General features: G+C 43.0%; 2 protein-coding genes across 3 annotated transcripts in view; one reads left to right on the forward strand and one right to left on the reverse strand.

Moving 5' to 3' along the window:
- BNC1 (basonuclin zinc finger protein 1) overlaps positions 1 to 975 on the reverse strand; it is a 28,966-nt gene extending 27,991 nt beyond the window's left edge. For both annotated transcript variants that reach the window (XM_035303960.3, XM_035303959.3), the window contains exon 1: positions 893 to 975. Coding sequence is in view for 1 of the 2 variants with exons in the window: in XM_035303959.3 (XP_035159850.1) it covers positions 893 to 901 (9 nt within the window). In the remaining variant the exon portion in view is untranslated. The remainder of the gene's footprint in view (positions 1 to 892) is intronic.
- Positions 434 to 18,322, forward strand: part of SH3GL3 (SH3 domain containing GRB2 like 3, endophilin A3) — a 293,614-nt gene continuing 275,725 nt past the window's right edge. The window contains exon 1 of the mRNA XM_054258298.2: positions 434 to 498. The gene's annotated coding sequence lies outside the window, so the exon portion shown is untranslated. The remainder of the gene's footprint in view (positions 499 to 18,322) is intronic.

Genomic DNA, 18,322 nt, shown 5'->3' on the forward strand with positions numbered 1-18,322 from the left:
GCTTCCCGTCCGGGCGCTTCCCGGCAAACCCCTGAAGGAAGCGCCGGGCGCAGCCGCGGGTTCCGCAGCCCGGGCCCACTTCCTGTCACTCCAGGGAAACCTCGGAGCGGCGGACGCGGCTCGGCCCGGCTTCCACCCTGGACCCCGAGCGCCCTAGCCCCGTCCCAGCGCCTTCTGAAGGGCGCGCCGCCTGGTGCGGAGCCGGGCGAGGACTCCAAGTCGGCCGCGACGCTGGCCCAATCTGCCCGCCACACGGCCCGCGCTCGCTCTATGTCCCGGACCTGTCTAGCGATTTTTCAGTCGTGGGTTTTATGTTTTTGTTTTGGTGTACAAAAAACTTGTCCCGCAGTGGACGGGAAAGCCCCCTCACGGCCACCCGCCGGTCTCCGCAATTCTCCTGAGTGACCCGAGGCTGCCGCGCGCCCCGCTCTCCAGAGCAACAATCCCCCGGGAGAAGGACGGCCAGCGTGAAGTGTCAGCTCTTTCACAAATTCTGAGGTAAAAGAAAAAAAGACAGAAGGGGTCGACTCCCACAGGTGGGAACAGCAAGTCCCAACGCCCTGGGCGAAGTCTGGGGTGTGGGCGGCGGGGAGGGCGTGTAGGGCACCCGCCGATTCCCACAGCCTCGCCCGCCCGCACCTCCGACGCGCCCGCTGCCGGGGCGCCGAGACCGTTTACCCGCTCCGGGACGCCGGGCGGGGACGGGTCCCAGCGCCCCGCCTGCCCTCCCGGTCCGAGACCGCGCTCCCTCCCGCCGCGCCTCGGGGCCGCGCAGGTGGCCAGCCGGCCCTCTGGAGGTGGCCCTCGGGGGGCGGCCCTCAGGTACTCACGGGAGCCGGAGCCCAGAGGCGTCCAGGCCGCGGCACCGCGCGCAGAGGGTTCCCGCGCTTACCTCAGCCATCCTGCGACCGCTGTGGTACTGGGGCTCCCGGCGCGTCCGCCCCGGCTCGGCGGGCGCCGCCGCATCCGCTCTCTGGCCGTCGGGGCCAGACCCGGCGAAGTGGGCGGCTCCCCCGGCGCCCGGGCTGCGTAGCGCAATGGCCGCCCCCGCCGCGCACCGCGTGTGCCCGCACGCCCGCCCCCTGCGCCCCTCCGCCCCTCCCCCACCGCCCCGTCGCCTCACGCTGCGGGCGCTACTGCGCCGCCGGGGAGGCAGCCTCGCGTCCCGGGGCCCGCTAACGCCCTAAATCAGCGCAGCTGAGATGAGGCCGTGGCCCCCGCAGACCGCGGAGACCTCGCCGGCGGCCGGCGCGGAGGTGTCTGCCCCCGCCGGGCTTGAAGGCACTTGTTGGTAAAAGACACAGACGTGTTGGTGTTTGCCTCTCGCGGGGAAGGGCGAAACGCTCTGAAGTTCTCTGGCGCTTTTCTCAGGAGATGATTCGGTCTCCCCTCCTACCCCGGGGCGCCCTCGGGGTCTCACCGCCGCGGACGAAGAAGGCAGCGCCGCCCTCGCCTGCAGAAACCTCATTCCCGAGAAAGTGCGGGACGAGCGTCCCGGGATGTGGAAAAACGGGGTCTCCAGGAGGTTTTCCTAATAACTTAAGCCCCCATCCCCCACCTTCGCTTGGGTGGTCTAAAGAGTTTAAGTCCCAGCTTAACCACTTTCCCAGGACAGACGGCTTTGCTCTCTGGGCCTCAGTGGCTTCAGTTGTAAAATGGGATTAAGTTTTTCGCGTTTTATTGGATGGTAGGGATGGAATGAAATGAAGTGCCCTGGAGAAGCCCACGGGAGATGCCCCCGAGAGCAGACGCGGCGGGGCTGAAGGCCGCAGGATCCTGGAGCCCAGGAACTGAGGGAGATCGCCCACAGCTGCTGCAGCGGCGCCCGGGATTCTGTTGCCCCGGGGCAGGGCAGGCCCCTCCCAGCCTTTTCAGCTCCTTAAAAGGAGTCTCTAAAGGCTAGACTGGGGGTGGGGGGCGCGGGGGTCCTGCTTCCTCTTCCCTCTGTTTCTTCCACCTGCCTTGCTGCTGGTGAGGATCCTTGAGAAGGAAACAAAGCTCTTTCTTCCCTCTCTGGGAAGAAAGAAGATGAAGTGAGTTGCCCTCAGCCACCCAGAGTGTGCCTGGCTGTGGCTGTGGACGGCAGAGGCAGGTGGAAGGCCTCTGAGGGTAAGGGGAGGGAAAGGAGGGAACAGGGTGCTTGAGGAAGAAAGGTGGGTGTCTGGGCTTCCTGGGATCCAGCGGGTCCTGCTGCCTCTCCCAAAGTGGACACACAGGTGAGTGTCCTGAGTTTGAGGTGCGGTGCCTTTCCTTGCAGGCATGAAGTCTCCTTGTCTCAGGTCATGGACCTTGCCCTGGGGGGAGATTCATTTTTTTTTCCTGTGGCTTCTTGATGTAGCTTTGCTTCATTCATTTTACATCTAAACTGCTTACCTCTCATTCCTTTGTGGCCTAGTATTTAGGCCTTTCTTCTAGTGCCTCCTTCTCTGCTTTTAACACAATGGATCTTTCAAGGACTTTCTGGAATGTCACATCTCAAAAACCTACCCTGATCCACCAAGCCTCCACTCCATATGCTCTTGCCCTGTTGTGACCCCCAAGCACTTTTTTCTGCCTCTTTCATCGTACCTGTTGCATTCTGTAGCCTAGTTGTGATGTGTGCTTGTCTTAACTCCTTTGGTCATTACTCATCTTAGTGGCTTCTGTGCTATGAGATACGGTAGCAGACAAACCTTTGGTTTTGAAGTCAGAGTGACCTAGGGATAGCTCATTCCCAGCAGCTGGAAACTGGCTGAGGAAGTCAGCTTTCTTGGCTCCACTTTCCTCATATATAAAAGCCGATATGAAAGCCTGTCTCAGGCTAGATTGGTAAAACTAAATAAAACAGTCTCTGTTCTGCAAATGCTGCTCTCCTCCTTTCCTTTCTGCTGCACCTAAAACCAATTTTTGGATTAACTTAAATTTGTTACCTACAATTATTTTGTAACCAAGAGGGATCCTTGGTTACAACATTACTGAATGCCACCTATGCTTATTATAAATACACCACAATGTCTATGTTTCAGGCAGTGGCCCACTTAAATAACTTTAATCTGTCCAATTGAAGGTTTTGGTCATTATCTTTCTATTAATTGCAACTGAATTATATTTGTTTTACTAAAACTTTCTGCCAGCAGCAAATATAAGGATCAACTGTGTAACTCTGTTCGTAGCTATAAACACAAGAAGGATTTTGGGAGTACGTAATTTTAAAACATGAAAACAAGCTACCTCTTCTAACATGCTGCGTTGAGATTGATATACATTTTTTTCACATATGACAGTTTGCACCCCCATATAAGGAATCAGTAGTCGAGATAAAAATTACTAATTAATCTTTACAGGTTCATTTAAAATCACGTACCTGATAGTACCAAGTGACCTCTGGAATCAGTCCTCAGATTTATTTCTCAGGTCTGATGGGCTTCTCTGCCATTCCTTGGAAACATGTAAGTGGAAACAAGAACAGAGAAACTACCGGTGCCTGTACACAGAAGTGTGTTACTGGCTGGGTAAAGACTACCCAGACCATTTTCCTATTTTCCTACTGGTTACCAGTAGTAGGGTCTGGCATGGCCTTTCCTTCCTATAGGCCTCAGCTTTTTCATCTGGCAAATGAGAGCATTTCTGAGAGCCCATCCTGCTCTTGCAAAGTCCTCACGTTTTGCTTCTATGTTTCAACCTTTCCATTTCTTTTTGTGGCAATTTCCTTGTCTTGGCAGTGATAAAAACAGATTGTCTTCCCTAACTTTACATTACCATGGACTAAAAGAAACTTTGTTAAAAATTGGAAAGATTGAGAAGATAAAAAATAATGAAATCTTTGTGACTTGATGGCAAGGAGGTAAGAATCAGCTCTTCTGAGAGGCAGGGCTTGGTTGGGTTGCTCTGTCTCTGACTGAGGCATTTCCCAGGGTATGTTGTCACTCCCCATCCTGAGAATCAATAGCAAATGCTGAGGGGCTGGGCAGGTGCGTCGGGGAAGTGGGGGGCCATGTGAACCCAGAGCCAGTGCCTGTCTGAAGTGGCCAGTAGTTACTCTGCTTGTCATCAGCTGGGAATGTCTCGGCTCAGTATTGCCAGATTTCTTGAGTTTTCAAGAGAAGCTGTAAATGTTATGATGTTTAAAAGTTGGCAACTAATTCAAATTTTTTATAAATACAGTATGACTCAAAATGTTTGCACACTGAATCTGGCCAATGTGCTGTTCATTTGCACACTGCTATATAGTGATGTTTTCTTGAGGCCTGGGATTGTAGCGCATAATAGATGTGCAATAAATATTTGTAGCGTGAACATCACTGCTGATGGAGAACAGCTCATAACCCCCCTAAGTTTTGAATGGAATTCGTGAAAAACACACAGAGATTAGATACAACCTTTTGTGTTGGATCCAAAGTCCACAAATGGGCAGGTAAAACTTTCTAACATTTACACACTAGAAGACCCCTGCAGGTTGTTAATAAATAATTCTGTTAAATAGAGAATAGCCTCTTCTTAGGAAACTATTTCTCACAAGAAGTTTTTCCTCAGTGGGGACAGATGAGCTTGGAAAAACTTTTAATTAAAGAATATTTTAAATCATGGGAATCTTTTCTATTAGAAAAAAACAACAAAAACACCTTTTAGCTATGGAGGTTTGGGCACTAACAATGGGAACATCATACTACAGCAGGTCAGGCAAGCAGGTAATCTGCCTGAGGAGGTAGCCGCCTCTCACCTGAGCCCACCAGTGACCTGGAGGAGGAGCCAGCCCTAGGGCCGTTGGCAGAAGGACAGGGCGAGGGCCAAAGGGGCAGGGCAGGCAAAGCCTTTTGACATAGTAGGGTGGGCAGAGAGCAGTGGTCCTGTCGGTGGCCTTCTGTGGTGTTTTCTCCTGAGTCCTCTGCATTCCTCTGAGGTGTCAGGAAACAGCAGGAGGCAAGAATCACATTTGTGCTGTCAGCTCCCTGTCCCAGAGACAGACACCTGGTGGTGGCAGGTCTGGGCACATCTGCAGCTTGGCGAGGTGTTAGAGCCTGACTAAGCAGCACTTGGGCCAAACTGGCCCCCCCACGCAGCTGCCTGCTGGGGGGCAGGCTGGCCTGCCGCAAACCTGGCACAGGTGTCACAATTTCTCCTCTTCAGCTCCAGGGCTGCTCCCTTTTGAGGGAGAGGAGATGAAGCCATTCCAAAGGTAGTCCAGGGTTTTGGTGGCAAAGAATTGTTCCTGTTCCTCAATCTCTCCTACAAGGGAGCAAAATACCCTGCAGTCCTTCTACACAGAGGTGAATGCACTGTGCCTGGCATTTTGGGTTTTGCCAAAGATTGCCAAATCTCAATGGGGTGGTGGGAGGGGGATGTCAGTGAGGAAGTGATAAATACAATAGTAAATTCCAAAGTGAAGACAAACCCAGGCCTGATTCTAACGGCCTGCCTGAATGTGTCTGCCATTGATGCAACTTGTGAGCCTCAGTGGCATCTTCTGCAGCCAGAAAAATACTCATTTCTGAAACAGACGACTTGAAGGCTTACAATTATTTTTTCAAGTGCAATGCTTATTGAAAGTTTGGCTACCATTGTTTTGGTATGTCTGGGTTGTATGAGGTTAGCTTCTCATTTAGGCTGTTCTCCATGGCCTTTAAACAGTCAGCCACAGTCACAAGAAGGCGGTGGTTTGACTTCCAGACAACTCATTCTTTCATCACCAAGGCAGTGGGAAGAAAATACCACAGGTGGACTTATTCCTGGACACTTTATTTAGTAACAAGCTTGTCCAACCTAAGGTCCGTGGGTGACATGTGGTCCAGGACAGCGCTGAATGCAGCCCAAAACAAATTTGTAAACTTTCTTAAAACATTACGAGATTTTTTTTTTTTTTTTTTTTTGGCTCATGATCGATCGTTAGTGTATTTGATGTTTGGACCAAGACAATTCTTCTAATGTGGCCCAGGGAAGCCAAAAGATTGGACATCCCTGGTTTAGTATTACTCATGTGGAAGAAATACTTAGTTGTTGAAAATCCCTTAGACTAGGCACTTTACAGATGGAGTTGGTGAATCTAGGGCGTGTTTCATGAGGACCGGACAGGTCCTGCTTGGATGGGTTTTGGAAGGCTGGTGAACATGTATCAGAAAACTTTTAAATTTCATTATGCCTTGGAACATGGTGTCTTCTGCAAATTTAATGATCCATTATCCAAGATGAAGGAGAATATATTTGGGTTACCATACCTGAGAATTCCAAATTAGGTCATATTGCTTTGGAAATTGGTGATAAAAGGGTTAGGAAAGATGGGCTATAGGGCAAATTTTAAATCATTCTCACTGATATCAAATGGTAAAAACATTTTTAGGGGGAGAATTTTATGTATTCTTAAGGAAAGAGAGAACTATGCAAAAAAACAAAATTTCAGTTACCCGTTTTGTTATGTTTTTGAAAAAGTAAAACCATCTTTAAATGTCTGACTTAGAAAATTTATAGAAAACAGATTCCTCTCTAGGGTTTATGTCTGATATTGAATAAAAATTAACTAGCAATCCAGGCTGTTCATGAAAAAAGTTTATAGCAGGCACTATGATGTGAGATGGGCTGTTCACCTTTCCTTTCATGCCTCCTCCACTGTGTAGCAGCCAGGTACTCTGGGTAGTTAATCATCCCCAGTCCCATAGGTGATTGGCTCAGGTGTCCCATGCCTAAGCCAATCAGCACCAAGGTATTTTCCTGGCCACAGGAATTGGTTCCAGGTGGTCAAATCAGCTTAAAGCACAGAACTTTTGTTTGATGGGCATGAAATGCCAAGTTCCTTTTTTCCCATAGGTGTGAAGAAAGAGAACATGTAATCCCTGTTGTTCCTTGTATCTTGTGAATAATAAAGGGAAATCAGGCTGGGAATAGAGATGACATATGGAGATGAGAGCTGTAGAGAAATTCAGCCGAAGCTCTGATTCATGCCTGAAGCCTTTGGCTTTTATTGATCTTTGAAAAATTAAATCACTTTTATCATTTAAGCCAGTTTGAGATGGTTTTTTCTTATTTTTAAGAGAAAGCTTCTCAACTGATATGGAAACTTACATTCAGTTTTACTGGAAGATTATTGTGGATGAAGGATAAGTGAAATACCAACTGTTCTCTGTCATAACAGTCTTTGTTCATTATTTGCACTTTTAGATGACATTGGTGATAAAGGATTAGGAGAGAACCTCCTGACATAGGCCTTCAATCCACAAACCCTGGATCAAGTGAAGAGAGTTTCCCAGGGAAAGTACATTGATGCTGTAATCATTACTTTTTCCTTAATACTAAGATATTTTCCAGAAATTTGCTGACCACATACTTTGATTTTTAAAATGGCATTTTCTTCATTGGATTATAAGATTTTTAGGGACTTTTTTTTTTTTTTTTTTTTGAGCTGGAGTCTTAGTCTGTTGCCCAGTCTGGAGTGCAATGGCATGATCTTGGCTCACTGCAACCTCAGCCCCCCAGGTTCAAGGGATTCTCTTGCCTCAGCCTCCCAAGTAGCTGGGATTACAGGTGCCTGCCACCACACCTGGCTAATTTTTTTGTATTTTTAGTAGAGACGGGGTCTCACCATTTTAGGCTGGTCATGAACTCCTGACTTCAGGTGATCCACCTGCCTCTGGCTCCCAAAATGCCTGTTTTTTTTTTGTTGTTGTTGTTTGTTTGTTTTTTTTGAGACAGAGTCTTGCTCTGTCACCTAGGCTGAAGTACAGTGAAGTGAAGATCACTGCAACCTCCGCCTCCTGGGTTCAAGTGATTCTCATACCTCAACCTCCTAAGTAGCTGGGATTACAGGCATGTGCCACCACACTCGGCTAATTTTTGTGTTTTTAGTAGAGATGGTGTTTCGCCATGTTGCCCAGGCTGGCCTTTAAACTCCTGGTCTCAAGTGATCTGCCCACCTCAGCTTCCCAAAGTGCTGGGATTACAGGTAGGAGCCACTGCACCCGGTCCAGGAGTGTTGATTTTTGCTGTATCTAGCATAGTGCTTGCTCTTCTATACATAGTAGGTGCTTCTTAAATATGGGCTTTATCTATGCATGTATAAATGAAGAGATTTAAACACATATTCCTGACATGTAGCTCCTTAAAAATGCCTTCTTGTAAATGGTGTAACAGAAGATTTTCTAAAGATGTAATTGCTAACTGTGCTTGGAAATCTACTTTGTCAAACTGTGGCTTCTACACCTTGTCTCCAACACCAAATCAGTTTTGATACTGATATTTCCCAGAGGTGTGGCTTTTAATCCTCAAATTACAGCACAAGTTTTAACAGGCCAGTTTTGTCTGTCACCAGGAGTTTAGTAATTAACAAAATGCTGCAGCTCTAATGGTTTATCAAAAAGTCAGTAAGCAAGTAAGAGACTTTATACAGGAGACAGACTTGGTATGCTCATTGGGAGAATTCATTTACAGAGCACTCCGATTACATGTTATGTTTAATTAGAGCCCAGTTGCTAAAGCTCAATATAAGACTTCCAAAGGGAGGTCCAAAGCAAGCCCTGGCCATGGATCCTCTATATGAACAAAATTGAGTGTCCTGCTGAATGTCCATTCTAGGACTCACATACCTTGGAGTCATTTTCACAGCCATGGGTGTTTTGCAAGAGTCTTTGCTACAAACACATTAATAAAAGTTAGTGGTTTTCTTGCAAGACAGACATATACTAACCATTAAGTAACCTGCAAGTAATGCTTGTTGTGACAATTCTGCTTTGTTCTGTGGGAGAGTTAGTAACTGAATCAGGACACGGATTGCTCTCCATGAGTGTTGGAAAAGTAAGGTCCGCACACTCAAAGCAGGGAGTGTTCTCTTTATCTGAGGTGGCTGCCAAGTTTTAAATACTAAAATATGTAGGTGTACTTGAGTAAAGAGAAGGTACTGACGTTTCAAAGATAACTTGATAGAAGGCAAGAAAGAAGGGAAACTGGGTTTTTTGGCAGAAATGTAAGTTTTCCCCGGAAAGTAACCTTTTTTAGAACCTTGGCGTCCTGAGATTCTGACAGAGGGTTGGCACATCCTCAGGCTGGTGTTTGTGCAGAGCAGGCTTTCTGCCTAAACCTCGCCTCTCACTTTCCTTCATCAGAACACCCCTAATAGATTGCAGATGTCGTATTTGGTTAAAAGCACGTTTTAGATACATCTGTCCTTCTTGCTTTTATGTAAAAAACACCTGCAAATCTTTATCTTTGGTTAGATTTACCACACATTTGAAGCTTTGAAATTTTGGTCCAGTGGGAAAAAGGAGCATGTCACCACCCTCTTTCTTAAGTTGAATTCCATAACTGACAATGGCCTTTGGGGGAAATGTTTCCATTTTTCTTTAAGGATAGTAGTTGGTAAGGTTTTAAAAGCCTCAGTCCTATTCAGCTGAAAGTTCATTAATTTCTTTAATCCTAGGGAGTCTGTGGAAAAAACCATAGTGACTATGAGTAGATAGCTTGTGTGTGTGTGTGTGTGTGGGGGTGTGTGTATTTCTTCCCAGTTTTCTAAGTCTTAAGAAAGAAAATGAGACCACAGTACCAGAAGAGGAGAGAACAATGAGATGTTGGCACACTGGCTGGGATAAGGTTATAGGACCAGATTCCTTGCATGTGCCTTGAAAAGACGTGGTGTATTTCCAATAAGTAAATCCCTCTAGGCCTCAAGGAAGATTTTAACCACTCTCTTTATTCATTCAACTGTATTCATTCAAAGATATTTCATCCCATCAACCAATTCCATTTAAATGGTTGTGAGATAATAAAATAATAAGCCGCCTCTGGGAATGTTGAGAAGGACTTCCACATTGGGTATGGGTTTGTAAGGAAGCAGGAAGCCTTGGCTAGGTGTACACTAGCTTTGTGATTTTGAGCAATATATTTACCCTTTTGGGGCCTCAGTTTTCTCATCTGTAAAATGAGGGAATTAAAGTTATTTGTTTATTCCACAAATTATTACTCGTGTGTGTGTGTGTGTGTGTGTGTGTGTGTATATATATATATTTTAACCAGAGTCTTGCTCTGTCACCCAGGGTGGAGTGCCATGGCACAATCAAAGCTCACTGCAGCCTCTACCTTCCATATTCAAATGATTCTTGTGCCTCAGCCTCCCGAGTAGCTGGGACTACAGGTATGCACCACCATGCCGGCTGATTTTTTTATTTTTGTTTTTATTTTATTTTGAGATGGAGTCTCCCTCTGTCACCCAGGCTGGAGTGCAGTGGTGTAATCTCGGCTCACTGCAGCCACTGCCTTCCGGGTTCAAGCAGTTCTGCCCCAGACTCCCGTGTAGCTGGGACTACAGGTGTGTGCCACCACACCTGGCTAATTCTTTTGTATTTTTAGTAGAGACAGGTTTTCACCATGTTGGCCAGTCTGGTCTCAAACTCCTGACCTCAAATTATTCATCCACCTCCGCCTTTCAAAGTGCTGGTATTACAGACATGAACCACTGTGCCTGGTCCCTAATTTTTGTATTTTTAGTAGAGACGGGGTTTCACCGTGTTGGCCAGGCTGGTCTGGAACTCCTGACCTCAAGTGATCCACCCACCTTAGCCTACCAAAGTGCTGGGATTATAGGTGTGAGCCACCACACCTGGCCTAATATTGAGCATCTTCTATGTGCACTATACTGGCACCTGGAGATATAATAGACCCAGACTTTGAACTCATGAGCAGCCCTTCAGCAGCACTGTCACTTCCTGGTTACTTTCTATCATTCACTGCAGTCATTGAGAATTGGGTTAGAACACTCCATCCCCTTCAACCTTTATTAATTCCTGAATTTTATTTTATTTTTTAACAACATTAGTTTTTGTTTGTTTTTAACAACATTCATTTTTGTTTTGTTTTTAACAACATTCATTCCTCTTAATGGCCTGCACTCAATGCCTAGAGGGATTTACTTACTGAAAATATACCACATGTCTTTTTAAGGCACATCCAAGGAAGCTGGTCCTGTAACCATATCCTAGCCAATTTGCTGACATCTAATTGTTCTCTCCTCTTAGGGTGCTGTGGTCTCATCTTCCTGCCCCTCAGCCTAAGTATCCAGGACTACAGGCACATGCCACTGTGCCCAATTCCTGGATTTTCTATCATTCAAATTACCCTCTACGGTAACCCATGATTCCTGGCACCATTATCCTTCTGCAGCACCCACCAACCAAGTTCTAAACCTGGATCAAAGCTGTAATCAGCCTCTTCAGCCTTAACATGCACACTGAGTGTTGATGGAGAGGCAAAATGATGGCAGAATTGATGTTACCACAAATTCCAAGTCTTTACCCCAGGGCCACATTTCCACGGACAACTCCCTTTTCTGTTCCCCTCAGTAATTGAACCAAAATATATGCATAACCCATTTTAAGTCTCCCTTCCTCCAGGCTCAGAGGATGGCATTTATCCCCCTCCACTCTTCCATCAACCATACCTTTTGGGACCCTTTTAGTAATGACCTCTCTTTATTGTACCTTCAGTATCTCCCTTTCAATTTGTTCCTTAGCCTATAAACATTTTAAATTATCTTCCATATTAAGGAAAAAAAAACACCCTTATATAGTGGACTATTATAAGGATAAACACCCCCCCCCCACAATTTATCCCTTGTGTTCCTTCCTGTGTAGACTCTAGCCATGACCATGTAATTTGCTTTGGCTAAATGGTCATTAGCAAGTGTGCTACACGTAGAGGCTTAGTAATTGCTTGCACACTGAGTTTATCTCTCTTGGATTATTCCCTTTGGAGCCCAGCCACCATATTGTAAGAGGTCCAGGCTGTTGTATTGGAGAGAATGGCCATGTAGAAATAGGCTCCAGAGCATGAGAGACCACTTTGAGAGGAAGATTCTGAGAGCCCATGGAGAGAAACCTCAAGTCCCAACTAGCCCAAACAGTTGGCCTACTAGCTAAAGGTAGCCCAAATAGTGACTAAAGGAGAGACCAGGAGAAAAATTACTTAGTTGATTGGATTCTGAGAAATAATAAATCTTTATTTTAAAAAGTCATATGTTTCAGGGTGGTTTGTTAGGCAGAAGCAGATAACTGAAGCAATCCTAAAAATAAGAAACAGAACATTCCTTTAACCTCAATCCCTCTGTATCTCTTCTTGTCCAAGCTTCTGGAAGTAGTCTCTCTCTCTCTCTTTTTTTTTTCTTTTTTTTTTTTAAGTAGAGTCTTGCTCTGTCACCCAAGCTGGAGTGCAGTGGCGTGATGACTCACTGCAACGTACACCTCCCAGGTTCAAGCAATTTTCCTGCCTCAGCCTCCCGAGTAGCTTGGACTACAGGCACACTCCACCATGCCTGGCTAATTTTTGTATTTTTAGTAGAGACAGGGTCTCACCATGTTGCCCAGACTGGTCCCAAACTCTTGACTTCAAGTGATCCACCCACCTTGGTCTCCCAAAGTGCTGGGATTACAGGTGTTAGCCACCACACCCAACCTGGGTAGTCTATCCTTGACGCCTGAATCCCTCAGTTTCTAATCTAACAGGCCCTCCTCCGTTGTTTGCGCTGCCTCTCTTCACTGTACTAGCCTCTAGGGACTTCTTCCCTAATTTCCATGACTCCTAGGCTCCTGGTTCTCCTTATTCCTCTCTCAACAGACATTTTCCATTTTCTTAATGGCCTCCTCATCCTCCACTTGCCCTTTTCGTGTTCCTTAGGCTCAGGTTCTGTCTTCAGATACCTGCTTTTTCTTTTCTTTTTTTAGAAAAATACTTCATGCTCTGCCTGGGTGATCTCATTTGTTGTATGATTTCAACCATAACTGATGATCCTTAAATCTAGGTGCTGGGTGTTTGGTTTAGATCTTACAAACACAATATGAAAAACAGGCACAGTCCTAGGCCTGTAGTCAGTGAACACATAATAGCTTTCTGTGAGCACTAAACAATTTCTTGCCTCCATGTTTTTACTTCTATCTCCTTTACTGGCAGTAGCCTCACCTGCTGAGGTGGAGCAATGCTCCTTATACCTCCCTTTTAGGTAATTCCTGTTCCTCCTTTAAAGTTAGTTCAAACACACTGTCCTCCAAGAAATCTTTGCTAATAGACCCCTGTTTTGTCATGGACTACATGACTCCAGTCCATGACTGTACTCTGAATAAATTTTATTTGCATTTAACTATTTTAATTTTTCTTTTATGTGTCCCCTCCCCATTAGAATCTGAACTCCTTGAGGGCAAGGACCATATCTTACTAATTTGTTACTTCCCAGGGTTTAACATATTGCTCAGTGTATCATCTGTGCCCAATAATAAGTGTTCAAGAAAAGATTGTTCAAAGACTGAATTGTAAACGTTCCTTCTAATGTCATATGGAATTCTATCCTATTTGAGGTTTACGTATCTGTATTTGTAAGTGAAATTGGTCTATAATCCAGTGTGTATGTAAGTCAAAGAAGTCTGGAGTCCACTGACATACTTAATTTGTAAAATCAGTTGGTATCTCCCATTTTCCCAATGCTATGGCAAAGCATAATATCATACATGGATATTATCTTTCTGTAAGATTTTACACTCACCTGGATTCCTGGTGGTGGGGATAGAGGGTTTTTAACTTTTTTTTTTAATCTTTTTTATTTCTATTGTTTTTCTCCATTACACTTTTCCAAATTTTCTGTTTTTGTACTTTCAATTTTTTTTTTTTTTTTAGGGAGAAATGAACACCTAATTGCTATTTTTAAATTCAAAGCTCAAAATTTATAACTATATAACAACTTAAAAAGACATTGTAGCTACAGTTATATCAATTTTATCAATTCTAGTTTTGCTTCCTTCTTTTCTCTTAATTAGATGGGCCACTATATTGCTTGGTTTATTTGTTCTTTCAACAAGTCTGCTTCTTTTATGTTTATTATTTCCCTGCTTTTATTTTCTTAGAATTTCTTTTGTGTTTTATTTCTAGAAGTTTAAATTGAATGCAAAGTTATTTTAAAAAATCACTTCATAAATTCAACTTTGAGTATATCTTTAACCATATATCCTATATTTGCTTATGTAATGTTCCCATAATCAGTTTTTTCTAAATTATCCTTATTATTATTTTTCTTTGAACCAAATGTCATATAAGGCTTTTCAATCTTTTGATGACTTTTTTTTGTCTTAAACCTTATAATTTCCCACTTTATTACATATGATCAGAAATTATGACTAATATAATTCCTACTTGTTTGAATTTAGTGAGAGGGTCTTATTTAAAAATATAAGTTATTATTCATAAAGTAATAAAGTATAATTTATTGTATCTTAAAATTATTTTGTACATATCCTCTAATTTTTTTTGGTACCTACTCTATTTAATTTGACACAGCCCTATAACAATGAATTAAAATCTTTCACTGCAGTTTTCTGTGTATGTATGTGTGTGCGTGTGTTTTATAGTTAGAACTTAGGAGTCTTAGAAGGCTTCCTGGAAGTGGGGTACTGATACAGACATAATCTAAAACAGGGGTGTCCAATCTTTTGGCTTCCCTGAGCCACATTGGAAGAATTGTCTTGGGCAGCACATAAAACACACTTACATAACGATAGCTGATACACTAAAAACAAAATGGCAAAAATGTCTCATAATGTTTCAGGAAAGTTTATGAATTTGTGTTGGGCCACATTCAAAGCCATCCTGGCCACATGTGAAACAAGCTTGGTCTAAAACAAAAGGAGTTAAAAATACTAAGATAGAAAAAGTTACATTGATCAACTTTTCTTTTGTTCTGTATTTCCCTCTTGTTGCATTTACTATTCTGTGTTACAATTCCTTGTTTGTATTTTCCATCAGATTGAATCAGAATTGTTTATTACAGTTATCTCAGTATCACTCAATAGTTATTTGCTCATCAACTAAGTAAATATCATTGGATCCTCTTTTTAAAACTAACTTGAGATTTCTTGGTACCTGCCCTAATTGTTTCATTTGCTCTGACTTCAGAGATTTTATTATATGTTCTCTCAGTGTTTCTTTTTCTATTTTCATGCTGACATATGCAATATATTCTGTTTAGTTTTAGCTGTTTGGAAGCCAATCACCATATTGGTAACCTAGTAATACTTTTCTTAAAACATCTTAGACATTTTTTGTTCTATGCTTAATCAAAACTGGTATCTTTTGACTCACTTTCATGGAAAAAAGAAATATTGTGCCCTTCAGACCTTCCATCTTCCTTTTCTCCCTTTCCCCATTCTCCTAAAATTTAAAATATAATCAGATAATAGGTATATTAGTTATATGTTGCTATATAACAAATTATCCTAAAACTGAGTGGCTTAAAACAACCATTCATTATCTCTCGGGATGTGGCTTTGCTGGGTCCTCTGGCCCAGGGTTTCTAATAAGTCTGTAATCAAGGTGTTGGCTGGGGCTGAAGTCATGTCAAGGCTCAACAAGGAGAGGATTTGCTTCCAAGCTCACTCATGTGGCTGTTGGCAGCCTCAGAAGATCCACTCACAAGCTCGCTCACATGGCTGTTGGCAGGCATCAGGTTCTGGCTGGCTGTTTGCCAGAGAGATCAGTTTCTTACTACATGGGTCTATCCATGGGGCAGCTCACAACATGGCAGTGCTTAGAGTAAGCAAGAGAGAAAGCAGGAAGAGAGAGAGAGAGAGAGACAGACAGAGCAAGTAAGAGCCCAAGCAAGAGAGTGCAAGAGATGGCGAGCAAGATGGAAACCAGAATATTTTGTAACCAAATCTCAGAAGTGACATTCCATCACTTTTGCTGTATTTTATTGGTTAGAAGAGAGTATAGGTCCAGCCTACCCTGCAGGGGAGATTTCACAAAAGCTGAATATCAAGAGGAAGGAATCATTGGGAGCCTCAGATGCTGCATACCACAATAGGAAACTTCCTGTCTCTGTTCTTTCAAAGTCTTTTTCCTTTTATTCCAGTATTTGTGTTATTTAGACATAAATTATACTCTTTCCTGGTTGCTTGTAAAAACATTATGTAGCATTTTATACTTATTTCCATAACTTAATAACAGTGACAATTACTATTTCTTATCAGTCATAACTTCCCAACTAATAGTTTAACAGTTTCAGAAAAGATATACAGGCCGCAAGACTGATCTTAAATCCTTGCTTACCCTTCCCAAACTCTTATCAACTTATGGGTGTATTTTTATCTCTTGTGCTTAAGAATTCACCAGAATTTATATTAATATTGTTCCCTTTTTATTGCTCTTATCTGGGATAAAGTGAGTCCTCTTGATTTCCAATATCAGGGTTCCCCCTCCAGACCCCTAATTCTGGGAACTTTGATAATCAAGTTTTAACCATTTGTTTTCTCTTTATCAGGAATGTTTTATCCACAGGTTGGCTATCAGATCAGTGTCCTGTTATTCATATCTACTATCATTTTTTTGTTCCCTTTAAAATGTTTTATTGACTTATTTTGTGTTTGGTATAACATTCTTGACACTATAATTTATTTGGATGGAAAGATTTTCCATAGTTTTTATTCTGCTTTTAATGGAGATCCAATTCCAGCTATTATGAATCCTTTTATGCTGGCCAGTTCATTGATTGATGTGATGAATTCCTGCATTTCATTGAAATATAAAGCACATTTATCTTCAAGTTAACCTACTTTAGGAGGAAAATTTTCCTTCGGGGAAGTCTTACATGTTCTTTAATGCTGCAAAATTTTGTCATATATCCCATGCTCCTTTTTCCTTTGCAGATGATTTTTTTCCCTAAAGATCTTTATTTTGTTTGTTTTTTGTTTTTTTGGGACGGAGTTTCGCTCTTGTTACCCAGGCTGGAGTGCAATGGCGCAATCTCGGCTCACCGCAACCTCCGCCCCCTGGGTTCAGGCAATTCTCCTGCCTCAGCCTCCCAAGTACCTGGGATTACAGGCACGCGCCACCATGCCCAGCTAATTTTTTGTAATTTTTAGTAGAGACGGGGTTTCACCATGTTGACCAGGATGGTCTCGATCTCTTGACCTCGTGATCCACCCGCCTCGGCCTCCCAAAGTGCTGGGATTACAGGCTTGAGCCACCGCGCCCGGCCAAGATCTTTAATATGTTTTTCTGGAAGACTTGAGGGACTGAATTGTTTAAAAAAAGAAAAAAAGAACCCAATCCCATGATTCATTTGAACATGGAGCGCTCTCCCTGGGACTAGTGCCAAAGGTTCAATCAAAAGCTGCCAATGACTCCCTTAGGAAGCACTTGGATCTGAAAATGAAGGATAGACCAGGAATAGTTGCAGGTTAGCTAACCTAAATATTTCTGGGAATGAGACTGGGGTATATCAATCAATAAACGCAGGTCACTCATCTCTCTGCTGCACAGCTGAGCAAAGAGAATCAAAAGTGTATCAAGTTCTTTCTTACTAAAGAAATAATGCTGATGAATTATTTCTTTGTTTTGGCTCATGTTTTAATTTTTTATCTTGTTTTCAGGTAACTTCAGGTCCAAATGTAGTCAATAGTTAATATATTTTTTCTTGTTTGGGGCTTTCTGTCTTTCCTTGCATCCTATTCCATTCCTCTGGGCTTATTTTTCTTCTTGTTGAAGTAAATCCTTTAGTAGTCTTTCCAGTGAGGATCTGTGAATGACAAATGCCCTTAGATTTTGTAAATATGAGTAGATTTTTATTTTGTTCTCACACATGAATGACAGTTTAGCTGTGTGAAGAAATCTGAACTGACGGTGTTTTTTCTTCAGCATGCTGATGAATAAAATTCTTTCAGTAAAATTCTTCTGGTTTCTGATATTGTTGATGAGCGCTCTGCTCTTGGTCTAACCATTGTTCTGTTGCCAGTAGTCTGTCTTGACTCTTACATCGCCTTATTGTTTTTCTCTCTATCCTTGGTTTTCTGAGTTTTTATAATGATATGTTTAGGAATGGTTTATTTTTAGTTATTCTGCTTGGCAATTGGTGTGTTCATTTGATATTAGGAAAAATTCTCAGTCAACACTTCTTTAACTATTACTCTCCCTTATTATCTCTATGCTCTTACTCCGGACTATTTTTGACATACGCTGGAACCTCTTTACCCATCACCTGGGTTTCTGAACTGCTCCTAGTTATTTTTTTTATCCTTATCTTTCTGTGCACAATTCTGAACAAATTTCTGGTACTGTCTCCCAATCTGCTACTTTTCTTTTTGTGTTCAGTAGACAGGATTATTTTTTACATCAAGGTATATATTTTTATTTCTAATATTTATAAATTATTTTTCGTATTTCTCTTATATAATTTCTGCCTGTTTTCATAACTTTTTATTTTTTTATAAATGTTACTTATTATGTTGAAGACCTTAAAATGGTATTTTAATATCTTTTTTTTTTTTTTCTTGAGATGGAGTTTCCCTCTTGTTGCCCAGGTTGGAGTGCAATGGCACAATCTTGGCTCACTGCA

This window comes from Callithrix jacchus, chromosome 6 (genome assembly GCF_049354715.1).
Source record: "Callithrix jacchus isolate 240 chromosome 6, calJac240_pri, whole genome shotgun sequence".
Taxonomy (NCBI): domain Eukaryota; kingdom Metazoa; phylum Chordata; class Mammalia; order Primates; family Cebidae; genus Callithrix; species Callithrix jacchus.